Here is a 25,010-nt window from a genome sequence, read left to right as displayed (position 1 = left end):
GGATGTTGGATGCCGTTTCATCACCAATGTGGGCTTTCAAAACATCTGAGCATCACATATGCTGTCTCTGTTGTTCAGCTTTAAATTTAGTCAATTGTAGCTTATGTTTGTCCATTAGTTTTTATTTCTATTACAGTTAAGCCTGAATATAACAAAATTGACAAATTCTCAGAAAAATTTGTTATAAAGAAAATTTCGTTATAAGCAGGTCTGACAAAAAGTTCTGTAAATAAATGCACAAATTAAACAGAAGGGGAACTGAAGGCAGAGCTCACCCAAAACACTTATTTAGCGGTAAAAAACTGCATTAATATTGGGATAGCAATTATATGGACACTCTTTATGAGTTTTTCCCATCGTCACCATATTCTGTAACAAGTCGTAACTTTTACGAGCGGGTACATGTGCGTGAGTGCTGCTGAAGCCGAGATCAAATGAGCCGGCCCATCTCTATCGCCTGAAGGGTGCACAAGAGATACCCTCGCGTGTTAGACCTGCCGTCGAATTCTCAAACAGAAAGGAAGCCACCCGTCTTGAACAAGCATGAAAAGACGCGGCGGGGGTTGCTCGAATGGCAACAGTGAACTTCGATTTTAGGCGCACGGTCACAATTGCTGGCGTGTGTGCTATTTTGGCAAGCATCAGTGCACTTCCAATGCGAAGAGACTGCGTGAAGAGAGCACTTCTTCCTGGAGCAGCTGTATTTGCTTACACCAGCATTTTGTCGGAGTTCTGCAATATCAAATTTAAAAGAGTTGACTGCCAGCCTTACTTTGTATTATATTACAATTTGTTGTTATCGCATTCACTGTACTGCCTTTAACGCGCTGTTGTGTTGCCAGAGCTAATCGGCAAATCGCAAATGCTACGGTCCCACAAACTCATGGCGCGGTACAAGACTGCAAAGTGCGTGGTGAGTCAACCTCTGTAGACCCGTTGTCATCACCGTAGTCTCAGAAAGTTTCCATCAGTGCTTAACCTGACATCTCCCCCAGTCAAAAAAGTTAACATGGTCCAATTAGAAAAATACCAATTGGCCACAATTGGTTTGCAACCCATTGGAATTTCACCATTATTTGGAAACGTACCAATTACGTCCATTCGCTAAACCAGTTCAGATCCAGTTAATTACAACCATTTGGACTGAACTGATGGCTAATTGGTTGACCAGCTGATGTAGGCTGGAGTCCAAATGATGACATTATTATTCTCGTATTAATTGCAATAGCACTTATATGAACACTCCGGCTGGATTTTGCCACTGGCGTCATCATCACTCACCATATATATATAAAAGACCTCCGGCATGGGGAATCGCACTTGGAACCTCTTCATTGTGACTGCGAGGCATTAATTACTGAGCCACTGAGGAGCACACCCTTCAACGTGCAAACAGCAAGCTATTTATATCTACCACTTACTGCTAGTGATGGGCATGAGGGGGACTATCGTGTTTTCAGAATTACCAGCAAGGTGGCGCAATGGTGTGCACCCTCCTCTCCTATGCGTACTTTGCCTCGCGGAGAAGAGTGGGTGGTTGTAAAGCCCCTTTACGCACACCCGCGTGCCCTTATCTTGTGGTTGGGAGCATCTTATATCTTAAGCTTTCGCGGGAACGATTCTGTTGTAGTTACCGGGTGCACAAACAAAGGTCACTGCAATCTTTGCACAGTCTCAATATGCCAAAAGAGCACACTTCTCTGACACAGTGAAGTAATAATTGTGACACTTATTTGCATTCAGCTGTACCTGTGAGTACGTTTCGTGCATTATTTGTGCGTGAGAAACGCGGGGCACGTTTCAATCTGCTTGCCATTCTGTGTGTGAGCTTCCAATTTTTTCTATCGCGTTCATTACTTAGCCTTTGCGGCAAAGCTGTGACTTTTTTTTTTTGTGAACACCAAGCTAAGGGTGTGATTAAGAGAGAAGCCAGACGTAGATGGCCAGATGGACGGACCGACGGATGGATGGACGGGTGGATGGACTTAATTCATAAATGAGTTGCAGTTCCAAATGTATTGCCGACTGCGTTGGATATGTACAAAGATAATGTGTCTACTGATGCTGTTTTATCATGTTGCAGTATATTTTGAACCAGCTGGACAATCTTATGTAAATTAAATGCCCAATCTGTAACTTATTGGTATCATAGCAGCCTGCGATAAATATTGACATCAATTGCGAATGTCATTTTATATAGGCATGTAGACCTGGAATGCAAGATCGCAATGACATTCGTTTTGAATGTCATTCGCTGAGAATGACATTACACGAGCCATGTGACAGGGGCATGAATGCACTACTATATCAATGGCATTTAATATGACCCACTGGCAAGCACAGCATTCAGCACTGTGTGTGTTTTATGGGGTCTTGAAACCAGCGGTGCTCATCATGGACAGTCACGCTGTCGAGCACGCCAACACATACACATTTATTGAACAGCTTTTACAATGGCGAGCTCGCCAGCTGAATCTAACAAATAACTAGTAACATGCTAAATAACCAAATATAATGCCAATACAATACACAGACAGCATAACACATGTTGTGTAATGCAAATGCGGTATCGCCGATGTCCAGCTTGCCTCAAGAGACTGCTGTAATCGAGCTACGGCATCTCGCTCCTGGAACCTTTGGGCAGCTGACCATCACCGACCACATCAAAGCCCATAAGACCGACAGAAGTCATGCTCGAGTGCCCGGTGTTAGGAATTTGCTGTGCCGCGATGGTAGCGGTGGCGAAGAGCGGCGAGCCGTCGAGCGGACTTCGCTGAAGCCTTTGCCCTAAGGCGAAGCAGGGAGGCAATCCATTTTGAAAACAGTAACAAGAAGGAGCGTTTACTGTAGCAGGTTGTCGTTTTTATACAGAGCCGGCCAGCACGACAATGTCAGCTGGGCAAATCCTCTAACATGGGGCCGGCACGGCCTTAAATAACGTCCTTGGTCCATTCTCTCAGACCAGTTCTCTGGCTCGGAGGGGGAGACGTAGCCATACCTGGAACTGCCAGGTGGTTCGGCAGTGGAAGCGACATTATCCCCGGAACTGCACGGTTCTTCTGCACGAAAGGCGGCGCTGGGAGTGGGGGAGACAGTTCGTCGGAACAGCGCTTGATCTCGTGAGACGTGCTTTTGAACGAGGAAAATGTCTGTGGCACAACACCGGATAACCTTGCTTTTGCCAAGCGGCACTACTGGTGCCACTATGCGGCCGCAGTGCCTTCTCTCACACGGCGGAAAACGAACTAAGACTAATCCGCCAAATGCACGTGTGCCATGAGGCAAAAACAACTTTACAAGGGTTATTGTAACTCCCCTACAGTTTCTGTGTCAATTTTTTGCCCTGTCCTCAATGCACTTTACCAGTGGCAGTTATAAATGGCACGCTTTTTACTTCATCAAAGTGCCTTTGTGATCATTTATTTTTTGGGATACGAGATTTTGCTGATGGTGGTCTTGTCAAATTATTTAACATTATTGTATATGGGAGCAGTCACAATGTTTATCCCAGTTTACGGGAGGTTAATAATTGTGGGTTCAAATACTAACGTAATATGCCGACGCTATACGACTGTTTACCACTAATTTTCATCTGTCTCTTCTGAATGCATCCTTTACCCTGTTTTTATCGTTACAGACAGTTTATTTACTAACTGTTGTTTTTTGTTTACCGATTGTGTCTCCTAAATCTAAGCTCTTTGAGATCTTTAATACTGTTGCTTCTTCTCTTCTTCCTCTCTGCCTATTTTCAATTTCTTTGTTTTTGTCCATTTCCTGACTATGCACCTGGTATGGTCTCCTGATTTCATTGTCTTGTAGCATTGCCACTGAATATGTGAAAGTAGATGATAACGATCAAGCATAGACTTTTACCATCTATTTTACAGGCCAAAAAGCTGTTTCCATTTTTTGACTGTGCTTACCAAGGATTTGCCTCTGGAAGTCTGGAAAAAGACAGCTGGGCTATTCGCTACTTTGTCTCTCAGGGATTTGAACTCATCTGTGCGCAATCGTTTGCCAAGAATTTCGGCTTGTACAGTGAGTATATACTGACCTTTTACATGTTTCTGTTTGCCAAGCGTAGATATTATTCTGTTTTATAGCATTGCAAGCATTGCATTTTACGATGCTTGAGGTGCTATGAGGTGTAATTTTAGGTGTTATTGATTTAAGAAAATTGCAGCTGCAGAAGGATCAGTACAAGAAAATGTGTACTCCACATGTGTGGTACTTTTAGCCAATACACTATTCATGGCAACGAATTTAGTATTGCATACTGGGAGGCACAGTTTCTCACCTTCTGTATTACGCCCATTTGTAACTATAAATTAACACCTTTTCTAACCTTCCACATATTCAGAGTGTCAAGAAATCCTCAAAAATAAAGAAAATAAAATATTTGCTTGGTGCCTTCATAATTATTTCTTTTGTAGCTGCGTGCATTCAAAACGATCAGAGGGATCAGTTACAGTAGCAAATTTAAAAATAAGAATAATTAAATTTTTAATTAATAGAAACAGGCACCTAGGTCCAGTGTGAGAATCGTAGTCGTTCCTGTGAAGATCCCATGGCCAGTTTGAAGTTTTGATAAAGCAGCTTTGGTAATCATTGCCGAGTAATTAAATTAGAGTGTATTTGCTGTTGAAACCAGAGCCAAAGTGCCGATTAGTGCTACTAATAGACAACTGGAATGATGTCATTGTTTACAACGATGATTGCAATGGTGTTAGTTATTCTGTACTTATTAACACATGATCGGTGGTTGATGTGACGCTGCTCGCTCATTCTGAACCCCAGAGTATGCATTTCTACATTTTAGTTTCGATGATGAACTTGCTCAGATTTATTACTCTGCTAAAATTATAAGTGGCTGGCTTTTTAAAAATCACTAAGCATCAAATGACTTTTCTCAAGAAGGTCTCCAACTCTCCCATTTGACATGACCGCTTGTCTCCACTAAATAGAGAGTTCATTAATTTAATCTTTGCACTAAATAATGTCACCATTTTTTCTAAAATGTCTGCCACCAAAATAATAATGATAATAAATACAATGGTAGCGAGCAAATATAGCATTTTTCTTGTTTCTTGAAACACATTTCTTGAAACACCCAGTATACAATAAAAGGTTCGGATATGTGAATTTGTGGTTTTAATTATATTACAGCTGAGTAGATACATTGGTAGTGAGTATATGGACAGTTGCCACGTAAGGCTAGGGTGTGTAACATGTGTCTTTACTTTTATCGGGACATCCTCACATATCTTGCTTTTCAGATGAACGAATCGGCAACCTCTTGCTTGTTATTGATGACAAGGAAGCCCTAACGAATGTCCTAGCTCAAGTAACATTGCTTGTGCGGGGGAACTATTCGAACCCTCCCAATCATGGTGCCCGCATTGTCTCCAGGGTTCTCAACACACCGGAATATTTTGAGGAATGGTGAGCATAGGAACTTACGGTACATTGCTTTACACTTTTGTGCTGTAAATACATTAAGCAAGTACAGTTAAGCATTGAACAGGTGTTATTATGCACTTCAGCAAGCTATGTTTACCTAGTTGTTTCAGATTAACAAAATTTTGTATTTCTAGATAAAGCAAACTTACTCTGAAGCTCAACTGGTGTGCTAAAGAGAAAAAAAGAAAGGTGCAAACTTCACCCTTACTAATACTTAGAACCGGGCTGCGGCAGCTGCATTTTCGTTGGTGGTAACGCAAGAGGCCCATTTACTTAAGTTCATGTTAAAGAACCACAGGTGGTCAAAATTTCCGAAGTCCTCCACTAGAGCGTCTGTCGTAATCATATTGTGGTTTTGTGATGTTAAACCCAAAGAGTTATTATAAATAAACATTTAGTATGTGAGGACTGAAACTAGGTGTAAGAAGGAATAATCTGTGTTCTTTATGCCAAAATTGTGCACATAATTACAGCTGGAACAAAGCACCTAATGATTCATATGGGGGTTTAACGTCCCAAAACCACCATATGATTATGAGAGACGCCGTAGTGGAGGGCTCCTGAAATTTTGACCACCTGGTGTTCTTTAACGTGCACCCAAATCTGAGCACATGGACCTACAACATTTCTGCCTCCATCGGAAAGGCAGCCGCCGCAGCCGGGATTCGATCCTGCTACCTGAGGGTGAGCAGCCAAGTACCTTAGCCACTAGACCACCGCAGCGGGGCAAACAAAGCACCTATTGTGGGTATGTAACAGTTTATGTGTTTAGGCTGACAGTAAATACAGCTGAGCTTTTGCCTGAAAGCTTGTGTGAACATTAAAAGGACCTCTTACCTGATCATGGCATTATAAAAGAAGTGTTCATTTCATAAACCTAGTTATACACAATCAACAAGAAGCACAGTTTTCCTGTCTGAACTTATCTCATGAATAATGTTAATTTTCTGAGCTTATGTGGCAACTAAAGTTAACAGAGAGGTTGTTTAAAAATGAATGTTTCTTTAAATTGAAGTACAGTGAAACCTCGTTAAACCTCTGTTGGCCGGAGCTCGCAAAAAGTACGTACTAAACAGTGGTACTGCTTAACCGAAATAGCGTCAGGTCGCTCACTTACCTGTCAAAAAAAGAAACCTTCAGGGAGTGCGATGAAAGAACAAAAAACGTGCAGTAATTTATCAACTTCACGTGACAAAGTCTGTAATCTTGATTTGACTACGTGGCGGCCTATCAGCAACGACAGCGACCTCAAACACACTTATGCTGTGAACCAGCTTTTCCGCCAGCCCCCTCTTCTCGGCAAATACCCACATGACGCTGACGCAATGTGCGGCTTCGGCCACTGTTGGACCTGGATCACCCGTGTTGTCGCTTTCCATGTCGTCCTCATCACTATGATTTGGCGACAACCGAGGCAACAATGGCTTCGTCGGACATGTCCGAAGATGTCTGCACATCGCTGTCTGCGTCCCCGAAGTCGGGGAAGGAAATGCCTTTCATAACGCCCTGCCGCTCCAGCACTTCAGCTAGCAGAGTTTTGCAAGCTTCGTCTACGATGTCCGAAGTCTGGTCGATGGTGTCACTGGCGTCATCTGCGTCGCCCGCACACACACTGAAGCCAGCACGCTTGAAGCAATTTTGAACTGTCGTTGCTTCAACCTGCCGCCATGAGTATTCCAGCAGGTGAATCGCGCCAATCAGGTCGATGGAGAATAATTTGCCACATTCAGTGGCGAGAAGAAATCTGCGCAGCAGATTCTTCTTGTAGAGCTGTTTTACAGCTCGAATGATGCCTTGGTTCAAGGGCTGGGCAATCGCTGTTGTGTTTGGTGGCAGAAATGCCAACTTCACAGCCGTCAGGTTGTCCAGGGCGACGTGTGCCGAAGCGTTGTCTAAAATAATAACAACTCTTCTGTTCTTAGCCGCAAAATGACGATCGATGAGGCGCACTTACTCTTCAAAGAGTTTTGCTGTCATCCATGCTTTGGTGTTGCTGCGATAGATGACTCCTGATGGAAACCGGGCGCCTTTGAAACATCTAGGCTTCGCCGACTTTCCAATCACGAGAAGCGGAGTTTTGTCGGTTCCAGTCATGTTTACGCAAAACGCCACTGATATTCTGTCTTTTGCATGCTTGCCGCTGGGGCACATCTCGCCTTTGAACACGAGCGTTTTGTCTGGTAGCAGTTTAAAGAATATCGCCGATTCATCCATATTAAAGATGTGATCAGGTGCGTAGTCTTCCAAGATGTTCTTCAGCTGACCATTTTGCCACTGCTCTGCACCATCCACGTCAGCAGCAGCACCTTCTCCTGAAACGGTCCTTGTGGTAATGCCGTGCCTCGCCTTAAATTGGGCCAGCCAGCCATTGCTGCACATGAAGTTGTCATGGTTGAGCTGCGAGGCAAAAACCAGGGCCTTCTCCACGAGCAGGGGTACGCTGATAGGCAGATTTTTTGACCGTGCAGCTTTTAGCCACTTCACCAGCGCCTCCTCTACATCCGAAAACGCCGAACCGCGTAGCCGGCACCTTTTCGCAGTTGCAGCAGCACTGCCAATCAACTTCTCTCTGGAATTCCAAATTCCACACACCATGGTTAACGGCAGGTCCTTTTTGCGTGCCAGCGCGAATTTTTTCGTGCCACTTTCAATAGCACGAATTATGTCCAATTTCTCCTCTATTTTCAGCACCCGATGCTTTTGTCCTAGCTTCGGCATGACGCAAGTACGTAGCAGCAGAAGCACACATACACAACACGTGAAAAACGACGCGAGAGCTGTACGGCATGGATCAACCAGAGAACACCTATGCTTGGCGCCAAAGGAACAAAGAAAGCAAAGCACCATCGCGTGGACAACACCAGAAGCCTAGCCGGCCGAGTGCTTCTTGTTGCAGAAAAATCCAAGAGATGGCGCTCACCAACACAGCCGCCATCATCATCAACACAAACATGCGAGGCGTGTTTCGATCTCTGGGGCTTGCTGTTCTGTCGGGACGCCCAGTGGGGGACGACATGCCGCGGCGAGTGCGCAACGAAAAATGGAAAAACCACTTATTAACCGATACATACACAATAAGCTGGTACGGCTTATGCGGATACAAAATGCATTATGTTCAATGGCCGCCGAAACGGGCATTTGACTGCACTACTTTTAAAACGAAACTACTGTTTACGTGGGTACGGTTTAACGACGTTTCACTGTAACTTCTTTGTGTTTTGGCAACGTATCATTCACAATGTGGGCATGTGAACAGCACTACGATGCAGTTCAATAATCCATTCTGCTTTGTCGTCCAGGTTACGGCATGGATTCATTTCACCGCCGTACCAATATCTCTAGCGATAAGCGACACCAACGGGCTGTCGTGCCATCTGAACGATATGAAAGTATCAGCCTGCCCGTGTGACAGCGACGTGTCTACGGTCATCCCTCTACCAAATGAAGGAATCGTATCAACGACAACATCATCGATGGCTGCCTATATGAAGAGCTGGCGGAATCCCGGCGCCTTTAGTGGGCGTGTGAACAGCACTACAATGCAGTTCACTAATCCATTCTGCTTTGTCGTCCAGGTTACGGCATGGATTCATTTCACCGCCGTACCGATATCTCCAGCGATAAGCGACACCAACGGGCTGTCGTGCCATCTCAACGATATGAAAGTATCAGCCTGCCCGTGCGACAGCGACGTGTCTACGGTCATCCCTCTACCAAACGAAGGAATCGGATCGACAACAACATAATCGACGGCTGCCTATATAAAGAGCTGGCGGAATCCCAGTGCCTTTAGTGGGCGTGTGAACAGCACTACGATGCAGTTCACTAATCCATTCTGCTTTGTCGTCCAGGTTAGTTCGGTTACATCTTTGTAGGCTAAAAAGTCGAATAACGTTTGTTTGTTGCTGTTCCCATGCCCGGGAGTTTTGTTTTCTGTTTCTCATGAGTGCTTTGACGTTGTAACTCAATTACTTATGTTGTCCGGTGATGTTGAGCTCAATCCCGGACCTAACACTAGAGCACAAGTGCAAAGTCCTCTTACTGATTCACAGACTAAGAAGTTTAATCATATGTTCATGATGTTACAAACTGTAAACACGCGTACCGAAAAAATGGAGAGGGACCAGACAGATCTAATCAAATCTGTTGATGAGCTTAAAAAAACACAGGCGAGTTTTCAAGAAAACCTTACTGTTTTAGACAAACGATTAACTGAATTAGAGCGCAAAACGTTCGCTATTGAGAAAGTCCAGGAAGAGATACAGCGTCTTCGCCAATCGATTAGCCATATTAGCAGCGAAAACGATCAACTGCGTGCTCGGCAAGGTGAGCTCGAGGATATGCAGCGGCGAGACAACCTCTTATTCTTTGGGCTGCCTGATGCACAGCCAGAGTCCTGGGCCCAGACAGAAGAAAAGCTGATGAATGTGTTTTCATCCAGATTAGAAATAGCACCCTCTGAAATACTAATCGAACGAGCACACAGGCTTGGCGGTTATCATCCCAGTAAGTGCCGACCAATCATTGCCAAATTTTCTTCCTTCAAGCTCAAGCAGCAAATACTTCTGAGTAGTTCGAAGCTGAAGGAAGTAAATGTTGCCGTTAGTGAAGACTATTCGCCAGCTACTCGCCTTGCCAGAAAGAAACTGGGTGAATTTGGCAAAACTCAATCCTCAAGATTTAAGCTTCGCTTTAACACACTGTACGTAAATAGAAAGTGCTGCATCTACAACCCCTCTGATGATTGCGTGCGTGAAATCTCCGAATCCTTTAAGTCATCAGTCAAATCTTCACATCTCTCGCATGAGTTGCCGCATGCATCTGTGCACAACACCGAATAGCGCTACGCGAGGGGAAGTGGATCAAAGCTACCAGTCGCAAATCAACTTTCGTTTCTTTTCACAAATATTTGAAGCCTAATTCCAAAACGTGACGATCTCTGCTCTGTTATCGATGCTTCTAACGCCGACATAATCTGCCTTTCTGAAGCCTGGTTGTCTGCGCAGGTTGATAACAGTGAATTATTTGATTGCAAAAAACACTACAACATTTACCGTTGTGACAGAGGTGTTCGGTGTGGAGGCGGTGTGCTTATCGGTGTTTCAGATACGGTTTCGTCTTTTCCAATTCATTTTAGTAGTGCTCTGGAACTTGTTTTGGTTGAAATACAAACGTGTTCCAAGAAGTTGATATTGGGCGCTTGTTATCGACCACCATCCTGTTCATCCACTTTTGTTGACGAGCTTCATGATGTCATTTCCACGCTAACAATACGGTATTCGAATATTTTGCTCATTTTACTAGGCGATTTCAATTTTCCGAGTATAGTTTGGTCAAACGTGCATTCCACTTGTCATCCTTTCTCCGGAGCGGGAGACGCGTTTTTGAATTTGTGCAACGATTTTAACTTGTCCCAGCTAATAACACAGGCAACAAGAATTACGTCTATCACATCTAACATCTTAGATTTAGTGCTCACCACTGCGCCTGATTTTTTCCATTTCATATCCTACTTGCAGGGGCTGAGCGACCACTTGCTGCTTCATTTTTCTTTCACCTGCACAGTACCTCGCAGTAGGAACCACAAAAAATATATCAGGGACTATAAGCGTGCAGATTTTGATGCTATTAATGATCTTTCAGCTTTTTTAAGTGATTACATGCACAACTTTTATGATCGCTTCGTTAATACTAACTGGACTTTATTCAAAGAAAAGGTTCTATCACTCATAGAAAATATGTGCCACGCATAGTCATCACATCTAACCTGCAATCACCATGGTTCAGTCAATCGCTTAAACGACTACGCACTAAGAAAAAACGCATTTTCAGCTCTGCAAAGGTAACTGGCACTCAAGAACGTTGGAGTGATTATCAGGCCGTAGCTACGGAATACAAACAAGCCCTAAAAGATGCTAAGGATTCATTTTTCAATACTACATTACCATCTCTTCTAATTACCAACCCTAAGCAATTTTGGAATGTAGTGAACAAAAGAGACAATTCCTCAATCACCCTTAAAGATGCAAACAATCGCATAATCAAACTTCATGAATCCGCAAATGTTCTAAACTCTGTATTTGTTTCTGCTTTTTCACAAAATGTATGTTCCGTAACTCCCACATATGCCAGTTTGAATTTCTTAACAATGGACCCCATTGTCTTTGATGCTGCCGGTATAGAAAAAAATCATAAAAAATCTAAAAGTTTCATCATCATGTGGTGTTGATGGCATCAATTCAAAGTTTTTAATTAGTACTAAAGTGTACAGTGCCATCATTCTCACTAATATATTTCAGCAATCGCTTCATACCGGTTGCATTCCGGAAGACTGGAAGGTAGGGAAGGTGATTCCCTTGCACAAGTCTGGGGATAGGCATTCTCCATATAATTATCGACCAATCTCACTCATATGTATTTCATGTAAAGTTATGGAACATGTTATTTTCTCTTATCTCGCATCTTTCCTACAGTCAAACTCCTTTTTTACAGATCACCAGCATGGATTTCGCAAGTCATTTTCATGTGAAACACAACTTTTGACATTCACACATGACCTAAATTCCATTCTTGACAGGGGTTCCATTGTCGACTGCATATTCCTAGACTTCTCAAAAGCGTTCGACAAGGTTTCTCATCAACTGCTTCTTTTAAAACTCAGCAAACTTAACATTGATCCGAACGTTCTTCAATGGCTTCACTCTTTTCTCACTGATCGTTCCCAATTTGTCACTGTGAATAAATCCTCACCCATCACATCTGCAGTTGAATCGGGCGTGCCTCAAGGCTCTGTGCTGGGACCTTTGCTTTTCCTCATCCACATAAACGACTTACCTGATAATCTATGTTCATCAATAAACCTGTTCGCTGACGACTGTGTTATATACCGTGTTAATAACAGCGACTCTGACGTCTACCTTCTTCAATCAGATATAAACCATGTTCGTGACTGGACTAACACGTGGAACATGGAGTTAAACACTAACAAATGCAAGCACATGCGCGTTTCACGTCGCGATACAACATTGCCCTCCTATCATCTTAATAATACTAACCTAGAACCTGTGTCATGTTAGAAATATCTAGGCGTACTCATCACTTCTGATCTTTCCTGGAAGATGCATGTAACACATGTAACCAATAATGCTAATCACACGCTGGGCTTTATACGCTGTAATTTTCATCTTTCTTCCTTTTCAGTAAAATTACTTCTGTATAAATCATTAGTATGTTCCAAAATGGAATATGCTGCATCTGTGTGGGACCCCAGCCAGTCGGGCTGCTAATTTCATTCTTTCCAACTATCATCGCACCTCCAGCGTCACTTCCATGAAAACAACTTTATCATTACCTCTGCTCTCACAACATAGAGAAATATCTCGCCTCTGCCTGTTTCACAAGATATATAACCACAATTCAGTCCTTAAGAATAAATTGATAACCCCTTCTTCTTACGTATCCGCTCGCACCGACCATCGTCATAAGGTTGGCATTCCCACATGCCACACCAACCATTTTTACAATTCATTCATCCCCCGTACGTCAGCAAGTTGGAATCACCTTCCCCGATCTGTAGTCGAGATGTCTAATACCTCTATGTTTAAGGCTGCTATAACTAACCTGTCACCATAATTTTTAGGAATATAGTATTTTCATTGTTCAGTAGACCTGTTAAGCTTTGTAGTTCTTTAATACCTGTTTTTGTTCTTATAATGTGCATTATTTCTTGTTGGTTTCCTTCACTGATCCATGTAACCACCAATTTTCCGCTTTTTCATTATGTTGTGTAACCCACTCCCCTCTGTAATGCCCTCGGGCGCTGAGGGTATTGAAATAAATAAATAAATAAATAAATCAGTGATCAATTTTCAATCCAGATAGCATAGGACACAAGCCTATGAGCCATATGATGAATCTGGACGAAAACAGTTCGACATACAGCAAAAGAAAATTGCCTACTGAAACTGCAATTCCTTTAAGATCAGCAAGAAAACAGTGTTACACGGTTGGCAGGAAGAACAATGTAGAAAATTGTTCACATGATGGCAGCCTCAAGATGTTATTATGCTGGTGTGCAAATGCAGCTAGATATCTAAAAAGAGGCCGTATCTCGCTAGTCGACGTGCTGCTACTTAAGAATGTGTAAACAGAATTTTCAGTGGGGCCAAGTAAGGAACCTTTCAAGAGAAACATTCGTACTTACATGGGTTGATGACCTGAAACCTGTTTGCTGACAATATCTCTAAAAATAACAGTTGTAGATTACTGCCCTTTATACACTGTAAGTCAAATCTCGTTATAGTGAACCTCAGATTCATGATTTTTAAAGATTAAAAGACTTTTTCGAAAATTCACCTCCAAATGCCCGTTAGTTTAATGTAAAAATATTTCATTACTGCGAACTTCAGAATACCAAATGTTTCAGAATAACATATTGAATTTTACGGCCCTTATATTTTTAGAACACTTCAAAATAACAAATACTGATTTGAAAAAGTTATTAGTAGCTGTGGAAACAAAGCCCAGCTATGTATGTGCCACTGTCATCGTCATCATCATCAGAACACCTTGTATCTTTTTATGCATCTGCCCTATTCAAATGTGTGATAACTCTGTGTTAAGGTCCCTGGTTCAATTTTGGGTTTCGGCACCATGTGGTGGACCTTGAGGTCCGCCGGTTACCAGGCTGTTGTGCAAGAACGAGAGGCCGCACGTCTGAAAGGAACTCGTTTAATGTAACAACAGAATTGATGGCTTCGCGCCCTTAGCGAGTGGCAGCTCATTAGGAGCACTAACGATGATGAACATCTTCTGCTAAGTGGGTGAAGACGGAGGTCCAGTGCCCAGCAGATGGCGTCACTCGACTTCCACATGTAGGGTGACGTCCACATGTGTATAACATCAGAATAGGACGGTTGACTTTTGATTAGCCGACAGATAAAAAGAATAAGAGCACTTTTCATAAGTTCTTCTGCTCTAGTCGAGTGAAACCACAGATAAACTTAACCTGGCTGAGCAAATGGCTTGCTTGCTAAAAGGATGTCAAGTTGTCGAGGAAGAGTCTTTAGGCATTTCTGGTGGTGTTCAGTCACTTGAGGTTTGTCAGCTGAGAAATTGTTTGATGACATCGGCTCTTTCTTCCGTTTTTTCTTGCATCTCGTCAGGCATACTGTGATTGGCACAACTTTGATGTAAGAACTGAAGTACTTGGTCGATTTAGTGGTGAATTTGAGCTGACAGCATGAGTATACGTCGTGACTGCGCTAGGGTTGTGCCACTCGTTCGTAATGACCAAAGTATTCCGACCACCTTGAAGAATCGCTGATCAATTTTCGTGTATGCCACCAGGGTGCTCTGTGATATACTTTATCAGTTGATGTGCATCTTGCTCATAAGTCAGTCGCATTCTCTTTGTCTGTGCGACGACGCCGCGTGAAATCCCTGCTGGCATGTTGATTTTCGCCATCCGGTTTCTGACAAGGGCCTTCCTTGTTCAGCGTTCGATGAGTCATGTACTTGTGGAATCCGTCTGCTGATACCTTCCCATGTACATAAGATTGATTGTTTGGTTCTTCAAGTGACTGCGGTTATTATTAAACTTTTTCTTCAAAGTTTTAATGTCGAATTTTATAGCAGCCATCAACTTTCGTGTGATTTCTATAGTAATGTTCCCACTTGAGTTCTGCTGCCCAACATGTAATCCTCATTAGCTCTGGCACGTAGGCTTGTCGAATTTTCAATTACTGCGAGAATTTCCAACACATTGTGTCTTTCGAAGCAGGTTTGAAGTACTACGGCACTTGAGCAGTGGGTGATTTTTCCTGAGAGAGGTAGTGGACCGTGCACAGTCCATCTCAGTTTAGTGTGCACAGCCTTTAGATCTTGCCATTTGCTTCACATGCTTCTCACCTCCCCAGTCTCAAAATGCCAGCAGCAGTCAGAACCCACGAATAATGAAACGGAGTTCCCATTGTTTCCTTTTAGACGAAGGGTTGGCGTGTACGATCCAGTTTGCTCCATTTTCTACGTAAATTTTTTGCCGGGAATTGGATTGTGCTCTCCGCAAATAGCCTCCACTTCCAAAGCTTCAATTTTTATGGCTTTGCCCGTCTTTGCTGGGAAAAGGAGTACACGTACTCTTCTAATCATTTTCCCCATCCTGTGACCGCCTAATACTCCAATGGTGACTGTTTCTTCTTGCAACATTTGACAGTCTAAACGTCGAGATACTTTCATGGTGATGAAGCTCCGCTTACTTCCTTCGTCGAAGAGTACCCTGTAGTTCTTTGACGACATGTCCAGCTATTCTGGTCTTTAATGTTGTATTGCAGGGCTCGCTTGTTTGGAGTGAAGGGTGACTGTTGTCGTAGGTGTGTAAATTACACTTTTCTAGAAGTCTGGATCACACATGGAGGTAACATGACGTCAGGAGCATCCATCGCATTTCTTTCTTTTTCTGCGGTCTCTTGCCATGTGACCTTAGACATTCATACCATCGCCCTGCTTTGGTGAGAATCATCTTCTTGTCTGCCAAACTCACTTCGTTTTCGTAGACTTCAGTGTGATGCTTCGAAGACTTGCAAAACACGCATGGATCAGGTTTCCCTAGAACACTTTGTCGTGATGCTGCTGCTGATGACAAGATATGACGTCTTCCTCATTGTGACATCTCTGCAGCTTTCTGATCGACCACTGGCCTTTCCGGTTGCGCATATAACGCCAGAGTTTCTCTGCAGTGAAGCTGATGTTTGAGAAAGCCCTGAAGATCCTGCAGCTCTTTCTCACTTTTGGTCGTTCTGCCTTGTGGGTCTCTTTATGCTTGCATCGTGGATGGCGCGGTGATCGTTGTTATTGACGATCACCGCGCCATCTCCTGCAGCATTGAGCAGTAGGTAGAGGGGCTGGTACCAAGCGCTCTCAGACTCCTCACATGAACTTGTACATCGCTGTGCAGTTCTTTAAGTTCATTTCTGCTTGAAGACGAGAAAACTGGCCAGAGATCTAACAGGCTTCGGAGATGTTGCTGTGCGATAGTCTTCTCAAGCGTGTCTTGAGGATGTTCACTGTATCTTCATAGCACTCTGCCAGTGTTTGAAGTCCAGATATGGCTGAAGTGGCAAGTCCAGTGACAAGAGTGCTCAAATAATTAAACTTGTCGGCAGCACTGAGGTTGTCATTGTTGTGCACTGTCGTCAAGAACTGCGTCCAAAATTGATGCCACTGCTGTCAGCTGCCATCGAATTTTTATAGTTCTAGTTGCGGCAGTCGCAATGGGACACCAACGAAAACTTTTGTTATCGGGCGCGAGACTTGGGACGTGTGTTCATTCTGAATAGCAAAGTGAAGCTTTGCTATTCAGAACAAACAGCGTGACAGAACGTCACCGTGACAATCTTGTCCCCGTAACTGCTCGCGTCTATCATTTCTGTCTCAATCAGCTCATCGGGTGTCTCATCTAGGATTCTGTCATCGATCTTTATTCACTGATCGTACATCGCCTAATTCAGTCGATTAAAATGCTGACCTGTAACGATGACAGCTCTTGTTTAAGTAGGAGGCCTTTCGCTTCTTGTACAATGACATCCAGTTGCTAGCAAAGGCACTTGTGTCGTTGGAGTAGCCATGGCATGGTTCTATGGGCAGCCGAGAACTCTTCGCCAAAGGCTCAGGGGTCATCGCACAACACCTTGAACTGTGAGGTTGGCGTTATTCCGTAGATCCCATGAGATTTTGGCACCATGTGGTGGACCTGGAGGTCCACCAGCTACCAGGCTGTCGTGCAGGAACGAGAGACGGCCCACCCGAAAGGAACACTCTTTTAGAAAACAAGGAAAAGGAACTGATGGCTTCGTGCCCTCGAGCAAGCGGCAGCTCGTGAGGAACACTGATGGTGATGATGAATGTCGTCTGCTAGGCTGATGAAGACGAACTTCCGATGGCGATCATCTTCTATTGTACATGTTTTTCACGTGAGGGTTCGTGGCATTGCCTTTGTTTTGTTGGTATCGGGCAGCTCTGCCTGCCCATTTGTCACATGGCTGTTTTCTCACTTTTGGATTGTTAGTAGTTGTAAGTTCATGATCGGCTTTGAAAGCAGCATGAAAGGAATGCAGTGACTGTCAAAAATGTGATGCGAGGGACCTATGGGATGGAGTCACTGAATATTACTTGTTCATGCATCCCTATCGTTTGAACACTACGCACATTGCGATGATGAAGTATGCTTGTTGAATGAGCTGACGACCGATAAGATGCTTACCGTTTGTCATGATAAGGAAACAATGACTAGGATGACTAGGGGGAAAGCACTGCTGAAGGTAGCTCGAAAGAATGAACGTTAAAAAGCGGTACCTAACACGGAAGCTTCAAAGTGCTTAAGAAGAATGCACACTCTTAAAAGTACGTCGTGCTGCAGTCGAGCTGCATCCATCAGGCAAAGATGGCGCTCTCCTCAAATAAACGTGCTCTAGCTTAATCCGTAATATTTCGTGTTTGTTTTTTGGCGCTTATTAGAGCATAATGGGATCGCAGATATATGCCCAGAAAAAGTAATGGACTCGCATGCTTGCATTTCAAGATTTTTCGTGCACAAATTTTTAATATTTTCACTACAACTTTTTAAGATAACAAATTATCTTTAGCAGTTCCTTGAGATTTGTTGTATCGAGATTTCACTGTATATAGGCACCCATAATTACTGTGTCCCACCATTTGCTCTTCAGCACAACCATTGCCCCATTGTGTGACTGAACAATGAGTGTCATTCATGTAAAATTTGGCAAATTGGTTTTTCAATCATTGGTAGACATCAGCACTTTCTTTTTTCTTTTAAAGACAGGTCTGTGAGGAGGGTACAACAACATCTCGCCACTTAAATTTTCAGAATAGTTCTTCAGCATTATGTGCCACCACTTAGAACACTCTCACTTGGCCCACTTCCAAAATTTACTTTGCCCAATTCGAGCACGTCCAAGTTATCACGTTATCTGATATGAAGGACTAGCTGTAAACCTTAAACATGAAAGAAGGGAAGGCATGCAAACTGAAACAGGATGAGAGAACTAGTGAACACTGATGACTTTCTGTTATTCTAAGAAGCTTTTGTTGCAAGGTCACATAACCAAAGATAACGTTAGGCAATATAATGTGACATTTACTGGGGCCTATCAAAAGTTCTCAGGCCGCGCTACCATAGAAATACACGAGATAGTGGCTTTGGAGCTTTTAATAGACCCTGTATTTGAAACTAAAACAAGTGTAGGTATAGGCGATTCACACATACACACCAAGTCTCTGTAGCTTCTTTGGTGCATGGTGATACATGCTATACTCTGTTCCAGAAGTTCCAGGCAGCACTGTGGAAGCTACAGGCCTTCTCAACCAATCAGGAGGGCAAGCACATCTAAGTGTATCCTTCCGCGCCCTGTCGTCTGCTAGCGACGTGCGCTGCAGCAAAAGCGGCAAAAGCGTCTCGGGACACTGTGCAACTGCGCAGGGAGATGAGCTGTAATTGTCAAAGCGTTTAAATATTCTCCTCGGCACCGTAAAAGCACTCGTCTTCGGGATACTTGCACATAGACATTTGAGGGATAGGGTTCAGTGGCTCATGTTTTGGTGGAAAGTGCCCCACTAGCCAAATTGAATATGAAAGCTCCACGCTTTATCAGATTTCGCATACGCATGCCTATGGGCATGTGAAGTGCCGCTCGCGTTCGATACAAAATGATGGCTCTATTCTTGGTGCTTATCGTGCCTCGCCGTGCGTATCATGCTCTGCTGCCCACTTGTACAGTGCATGCTCGCTGACGTTGGTGAATGCAGCCGTTCTTTTAATGAGAGAGCTCATGCTTACATTTCTGCCACCCTCCTTACGCAGTGTCCCAAACACATTTAGAGCCAAGTGCTTCGCTCCCTTGTCGTAAAAACTGATCCGGGAACGATATCGCACAGGTGAATTAGGCGCTGCCATTTTGACAGGAGTGACCAAATCTGCCACCGCGGACTAATCACAACCCAAGACTGGGTCCTCTGTGTGCTGTGGACGCTCAGGCTGTGCAGACTACTCATAAAAGTTTAGACAGTGTCTACCATTCCTTCGTACTTTATAAGTAAAAACATAACAAATATGAGCCACAACAGCGTTATTTCTTTCGTCATTTGCATGTTATAACACGTACAAGCAAGAACTCTTTCTTCAGTATTATGGAGCCACAAAAATTGTTTTCTACAGAAAATGCAACAAAATCGTCATACAAATCCCAGCTACAACACACACAGAAGCCTTCAAGTAAAAATCTCCCGATGAGAGCACTTGCAAAAGTCACGAGGACAAACAACGGGCTACGTATATGGGGCATTGCATCTCGCTTTGCAACAACCTGTGTTCGAGGGTCGTGTAGCCTTGACTCTGCTGCACAGAACTTTTGGAACAGAGTATAAAAAATTATCATCACTGTGACACATGTTTAAGATTTACCTTGCTAGTGTCGACGGAGGCTGCTGTGTTACCTAGGCAAATCAGATATGCATAGTGTGCATAATGAGCTGAAACTAGATGGGGGTAATGGGAAAAGGAAAAGGTGTTTTTTTTTTTTTTTTTTGTGATCTCTGTTCATTTGAGGGTGTGCTAAATTAGTTTGCTTGGTTGGTTTACTTTTGTGGATTTCATTTATATCTTATATGTCAAGTGCCGGTGTCCTTTTGCAGGAAAGGTCACATTCAGACCATGGCCAACCGAATAATTTCAATGCGAAAAGCCCTTCAAGATAAGCTACATGAACTAGGAACACCAGGAAGCTGGGAGCACATCACTAAACAGATTGGCATGTTCTCGTACACTGGTCTAAACCGTAAGTATAAACGTCTGAACAATCATTTGTAGGGAGAGTGCAGCAAGAATTGCTGGCTTGTTTCTGTCTACCACGCAAAAAAATTTTTTCAATTGTGGTGACAACAATCATCTATTTGTCCAGTAAAAAAAGGAATTATATTTTCAATTTAGCTCTGAAAGTCATGGAAGTATGACCATGAGCATTGCCCAACAGGTTCAGTCTATTGGCAGGAACAAAAAACTCGCACATAGGTTTATTTTGCTTGAAAACAAACAGATAAGTGCACGCTGGCGAGTAATTTTAGCTTTTTTTTCATCACATGTTCAAAGAAGCACCTCCTGGCACTGCCAGTGATGCGTTTGCCTGTCTGCCTATGGGGTTGAAGCGCGAGCCATGTGAGCATGGGGTCTGTGTAGTTTCCATGTAACTTATGAAACACAAAATGCCGAAACATTACTGAAAAACTACAGGGATCTTCTGTTCTTCTGTCAAGCACATTTCATGTTCGTTTAGTTGCATGTTTGACATGAGTGGAACCACTACAGTCTGTTTCACAATACCGGCATGCCAGTGTTGCGGGAACGCACTTTTTTTTTTTCCTCGACTGGTGTGGTTTTCCAGGCTTGCTAAGAGATTAGGGTTATAATACTTTATTTGACAATTTGCTACCTCTAAACAATCATTACAGTAATTGTTTTCTTGTTTAAGAAAGCCTAATGAGGCCTAAAAAAACTGCATGTGGTTCCAGTTCACGACTTTCACGGGCAGAACAATTGTCATTGCGTGCAGTAGCCAGTGTTGTGGGCGTCCCCTCACCAATTGATGACGACAAAACATAGGTTAAAAAATTTAGAGGTTTCTTCTCGCTTTCCAGAGAAGCCGCTGCAAGATTGGACACCTCAGACAATGCTGTTTATTGCAACATAAAACAGAAAAGTGATGTCAGTTCTTTTGAAGGAGTGTGAGGGCCAGCCTCAACCCAGCTAGCACAAAAGCTATATAGACGGTTTGAAAAGACATTTGAGTGATGGTGTTCGCAATGATTCATAGCTAAGCTTGTAGCACATCATTGATGTAGATTTTCAAGGGAAGACAGAATATTGAAAAGGTAAAAAAATCACTACAACATGAAGTGCCGCTGTTTTGACAAGTCTTCAAGGCTGGAGCTGCCTACCTGAGAGTTTGCATGTGCATGTTTTTCAGCCTCTCCTCCAACCCAGGCAAGAAAGGAAAAAAGGGCAAATGCACAGACGGGGGAGAGGCAACACGCTGACCCTTCCTTCTGCTTCTCCCCCGTCTGCACACTGATTTGGTGACCCTTTTGAAGGCTAATAGAGGCATTTGCTTGTACTAAGTGCACTATTGATAAGTTCTTGAAGCTTCGTGCATACTTGATACCAGTGCTTGACCACCTCCTGGCATTGATGTCAGGTGAGAAGGTTGTTACCAGACTAAATGCGGCCTAGGCATACCAACAGTTGCATTTGGCTGACAAGGAGCCAGAGACATAAACGATAGTTACTCACTAGGGGGAACATTTTGCGTCCCCAAACTGCAGTTCTGTTTTCAAGATCACACCAGGTCCCTTACAAAATCCATGGAAACCTTGTAATTTGCTGGCACCAGGCCATCAGCTACCTCACCACCTCTGTGTCTGTGATGTTCTTGGGTGGCTTTAGGAAAAACTGGGCTGAGGGTCAGTGAGGGAAAGTGTCAGCTTGGTGTGATTTGCATGGACATCCTAGAGTTTATCATCATTGCTGAGGGTGTCCACTAGACTTCTGTCTAGATGCAAGCAGTCATGAATGCACTGAACCCCACGAACAAAGCAGAACTGCAGGCTTTCTTTGGTTTTGCCTACTTCTATGATGCGTTCTTCCTGTATAAGTCTACGGTAGCTGCTGAACAAGCATACAACATGTGCATAGAGCGGTGTACACCAAAGCATATTCAAAGGCGTTGAACTTCTGGCAATTTCTTTTAGGAGTGTAATGGAGACAAACTTACTGTGCAGACTGGGTTCATACAGTATTATATATACATTCAAACCTCGATATAATGAAGTTTGTAAAAACGGCAATTTATCAAGTTAAATTGAAACTGTGAAATGGGAATTTGACCCTTCAAGCAAAGTATAGTCACCAAAGACCTCTTTTTTGCATTGTAAATGCCCATTGTAAATGCATTGTAAATCATTGAATAATATGGCAGCACAAAGAACCATAATGTAAAAAAGAAATTTTTTCTATAATTTGAGATTCAGCGATTGTAGCTTGATGCTGCGCTGGTAAAATCCTCTTCACAGTAGCCAAATGTCACGCATGAAACCGAAAGTATCGCATGTTCAACACATCGTGGTAATATGGCATAAGCGAAGCTATTGTGGCTGTGCTACTGCTGCAGTTTGCCATCAAAACCTCAAGTGTGTTGCCCGAAGTAGGGGGAGGCCGGTGCTATCATGTTTGTCAAACCGAACTATTAGCTCTACACTTGCTTCAACGAACTTGCTATGTCACAAACAGTTGCACGCCGCAAAAGCAAAAAGTCTGCAGTTTAAAAACTTTATAAAGGGAAGGTGACATACCTAACTGCAGCACATACTACTCCTATTTATTATTTATGGGGCCGATTCTTCTAGTTTTGCGACACCCCCTCCCCCTTTTGAAGTACTTGACATTGTTTTGGATATCTATTTTGTTTAGTTGTTTCATCATTTATTGTGTCGTGGATGCTGAATTGCATAGTTTGCCATTTCTATCCATCTCTCGTTACAGAACAGCAAGTGCAGCACCTTGTGCAAGTGTATCATGTGTACCTGCCAAAAGATGGTCGTATTAGTATTTGTGGTCTGAACTCTGGCAATGTGGAATATGTTGCCAAAGCCATCCATGATGCAGTCACAAAGTTTCCCCAAAGCTAATCCACTGGTCAGCATGTTATCAAGGAATTGGACGAAGGTTGTAGGTGTACACTACCAAGCACTGGTTGTGTATAGTTTTTAGTCTTTAATTATGATTTTTAGCACATGGTTGTTATTCGATATTCAAGTTCATATCTTAAATAGAGTTTATTCTTTGAAGATCAGTTTTATTGTCACTGTTTTGAAATAGATCTGATGCTGCTAAGTGCAAAGCAGTTGTAGGCAGGAAATGGTTGTAAAGAAAAACACGTCTAGTTTTTTGTGCACTGATCATATGTGGTGCACAAGAAAGTGTTTGTTTGTGTCTGAGATAGTGAATGTTATACACTAGGCATAGTAGTTTTTTTAGTGTTTTTTGAAATGGGCTTTCCAACAATCTCCTTTATTGACTGCTGCTCATGCTTTTATTTCATTCTACCACAACAGCAGAACTGAGTGGCTAGATCTGTATTTGTTGACATGAGATGGATTTGGTCATATTATTAATAAATTTACTTAAAGTTGTAATGTCTTTGTTCTTCTTTCACATCACAAAATATGTGTTAGCATCGCTTAATATTAGACTAGTTAATTTATGGCGAACAAGCAATTGCACAAGAAGCAAAAGTTGGGCTAGTTGGTGGTTCATTCTTGGGATGTAAAAACAGTGCAAAAATAGAGACAAAGACTGAAGAAAATAGTTGCGTTCTTGTCTCTATTTTTGCACCATTTTTACATCCCTAGAAAGCAACAGCACTTTAGAAACAAAATAATGCTACTGCAATATGTTATCGGTCCAAGCTTCTTTCTTACATTAGCTTTTCAAGCACAACATTTTGCCTTTTTTTACAAAATGCATACTCTAAGAGCACAGATAACGTAAACATGTCGGTCTTTTATTTTGCAGTCATAATCATCAAGTTGTCGTAAGCATTAAATGATTCTTTCGATATAACCTTGGACCATTGCCCGGGCTTGATGAAAAAGCACATTAGGAGCTGTGAACATATCTGCCAAACCTTGTAATGACGTGTGACATGTGGAGTTTACAGACAGAGTGCTAAATGGAAATGGCCTTATTTTAAACGGAGTAATGAGGTGACCGCCAGTAGCCCTTTCCTTGCAACAGTGCGCAGGTTCCAGTGGAGCGGCTTCCACTGACTGATAGACTCCAGGCAGGATGTTTTGCTTTTTCCTACTGTAACAATGCATATTAATTGATGCACTTAACTAAACAGGCTGTAGTATTTGATGGCTGTGTCTTATATTTTAATAGGAGTTGCATGTTTCTGAGAGAAACTAACTGTCACATTCACTCACCTTTTATAAGTAAAAGCCATCACGTAGGTGAGGTAGTGGCTCCTTCAAAACAGTGGAGTTATTATTATTATTATTATTATTATTATTATTATTATTATTATTATTATTATTATTATTATTATTGGAAGTACTCTACTATAGTTCTAAATTATTTAGAGATTGCACAAAAAGGTAGATGAGGACTCCGTTAATTGGAGAGAGTGGTGATTTGGGTGGGTTGGAATTCAGTCATATATCGCTTATCACACTTGGAACATTAGAAAAAAGAGATCGCAAGGATATGCCGCACATTTTTTTTTTTTTTTTCTAAATGAAATGTACAAGACAGCTGCACTCATATACACATAGACACCCCGCGTGAACATATACTACAAGAATTCCTTACATTACAACAAACGTACAACACTTACGAAGAATTTTATACTGATGGTTCGAAGACATCTGCTTATGTCGGAAGCAGTGTGGTAGGAGCAACACACGAGCAAATAACTAGACTACCG

At 42.7% G+C, this 25,010-nt stretch overlaps 1 protein-coding gene across 1 annotated transcript in view; it reads left to right on the top strand.

The window, feature by feature from the left end:
- The window catches only part of Got1 (Glutamate oxaloacetate transaminase 1), a 55,276-nt gene extending 31,558 nt beyond the window's left edge, over positions 1–23,718 (top strand). The window contains exons 6-9 of the mRNA XM_037426852.2: positions 3,888–4,038; positions 5,277–5,442; positions 20,167–20,309; positions 23,066–23,718. Coding sequence (XP_037282749.1) covers positions 3,888–4,038; positions 5,277–5,442; positions 20,167–20,309; positions 23,066–23,211 — 606 coding nt within the window. The 3' untranslated portion in view covers positions 23,212–23,718. The remainder of the gene's footprint in view (positions 1–3,887; positions 4,039–5,276; positions 5,443–20,166; positions 20,310–23,065) is intronic.
- The last annotated feature ends 1,292 nt before the right edge of the window (positions 23,719–25,010 follow it).

This window comes from Rhipicephalus microplus, chromosome X (assembly GCF_043290135.1).
Source record: "Rhipicephalus microplus isolate Deutch F79 chromosome X, USDA_Rmic, whole genome shotgun sequence".
Classification (NCBI taxonomy): domain Eukaryota; kingdom Metazoa; phylum Arthropoda; class Arachnida; order Ixodida; family Ixodidae; genus Rhipicephalus; species Rhipicephalus microplus.
Note: the sequence above shows the minus strand (reverse complement) of the source record. Positions and strands in the feature narration are given on the sequence as shown.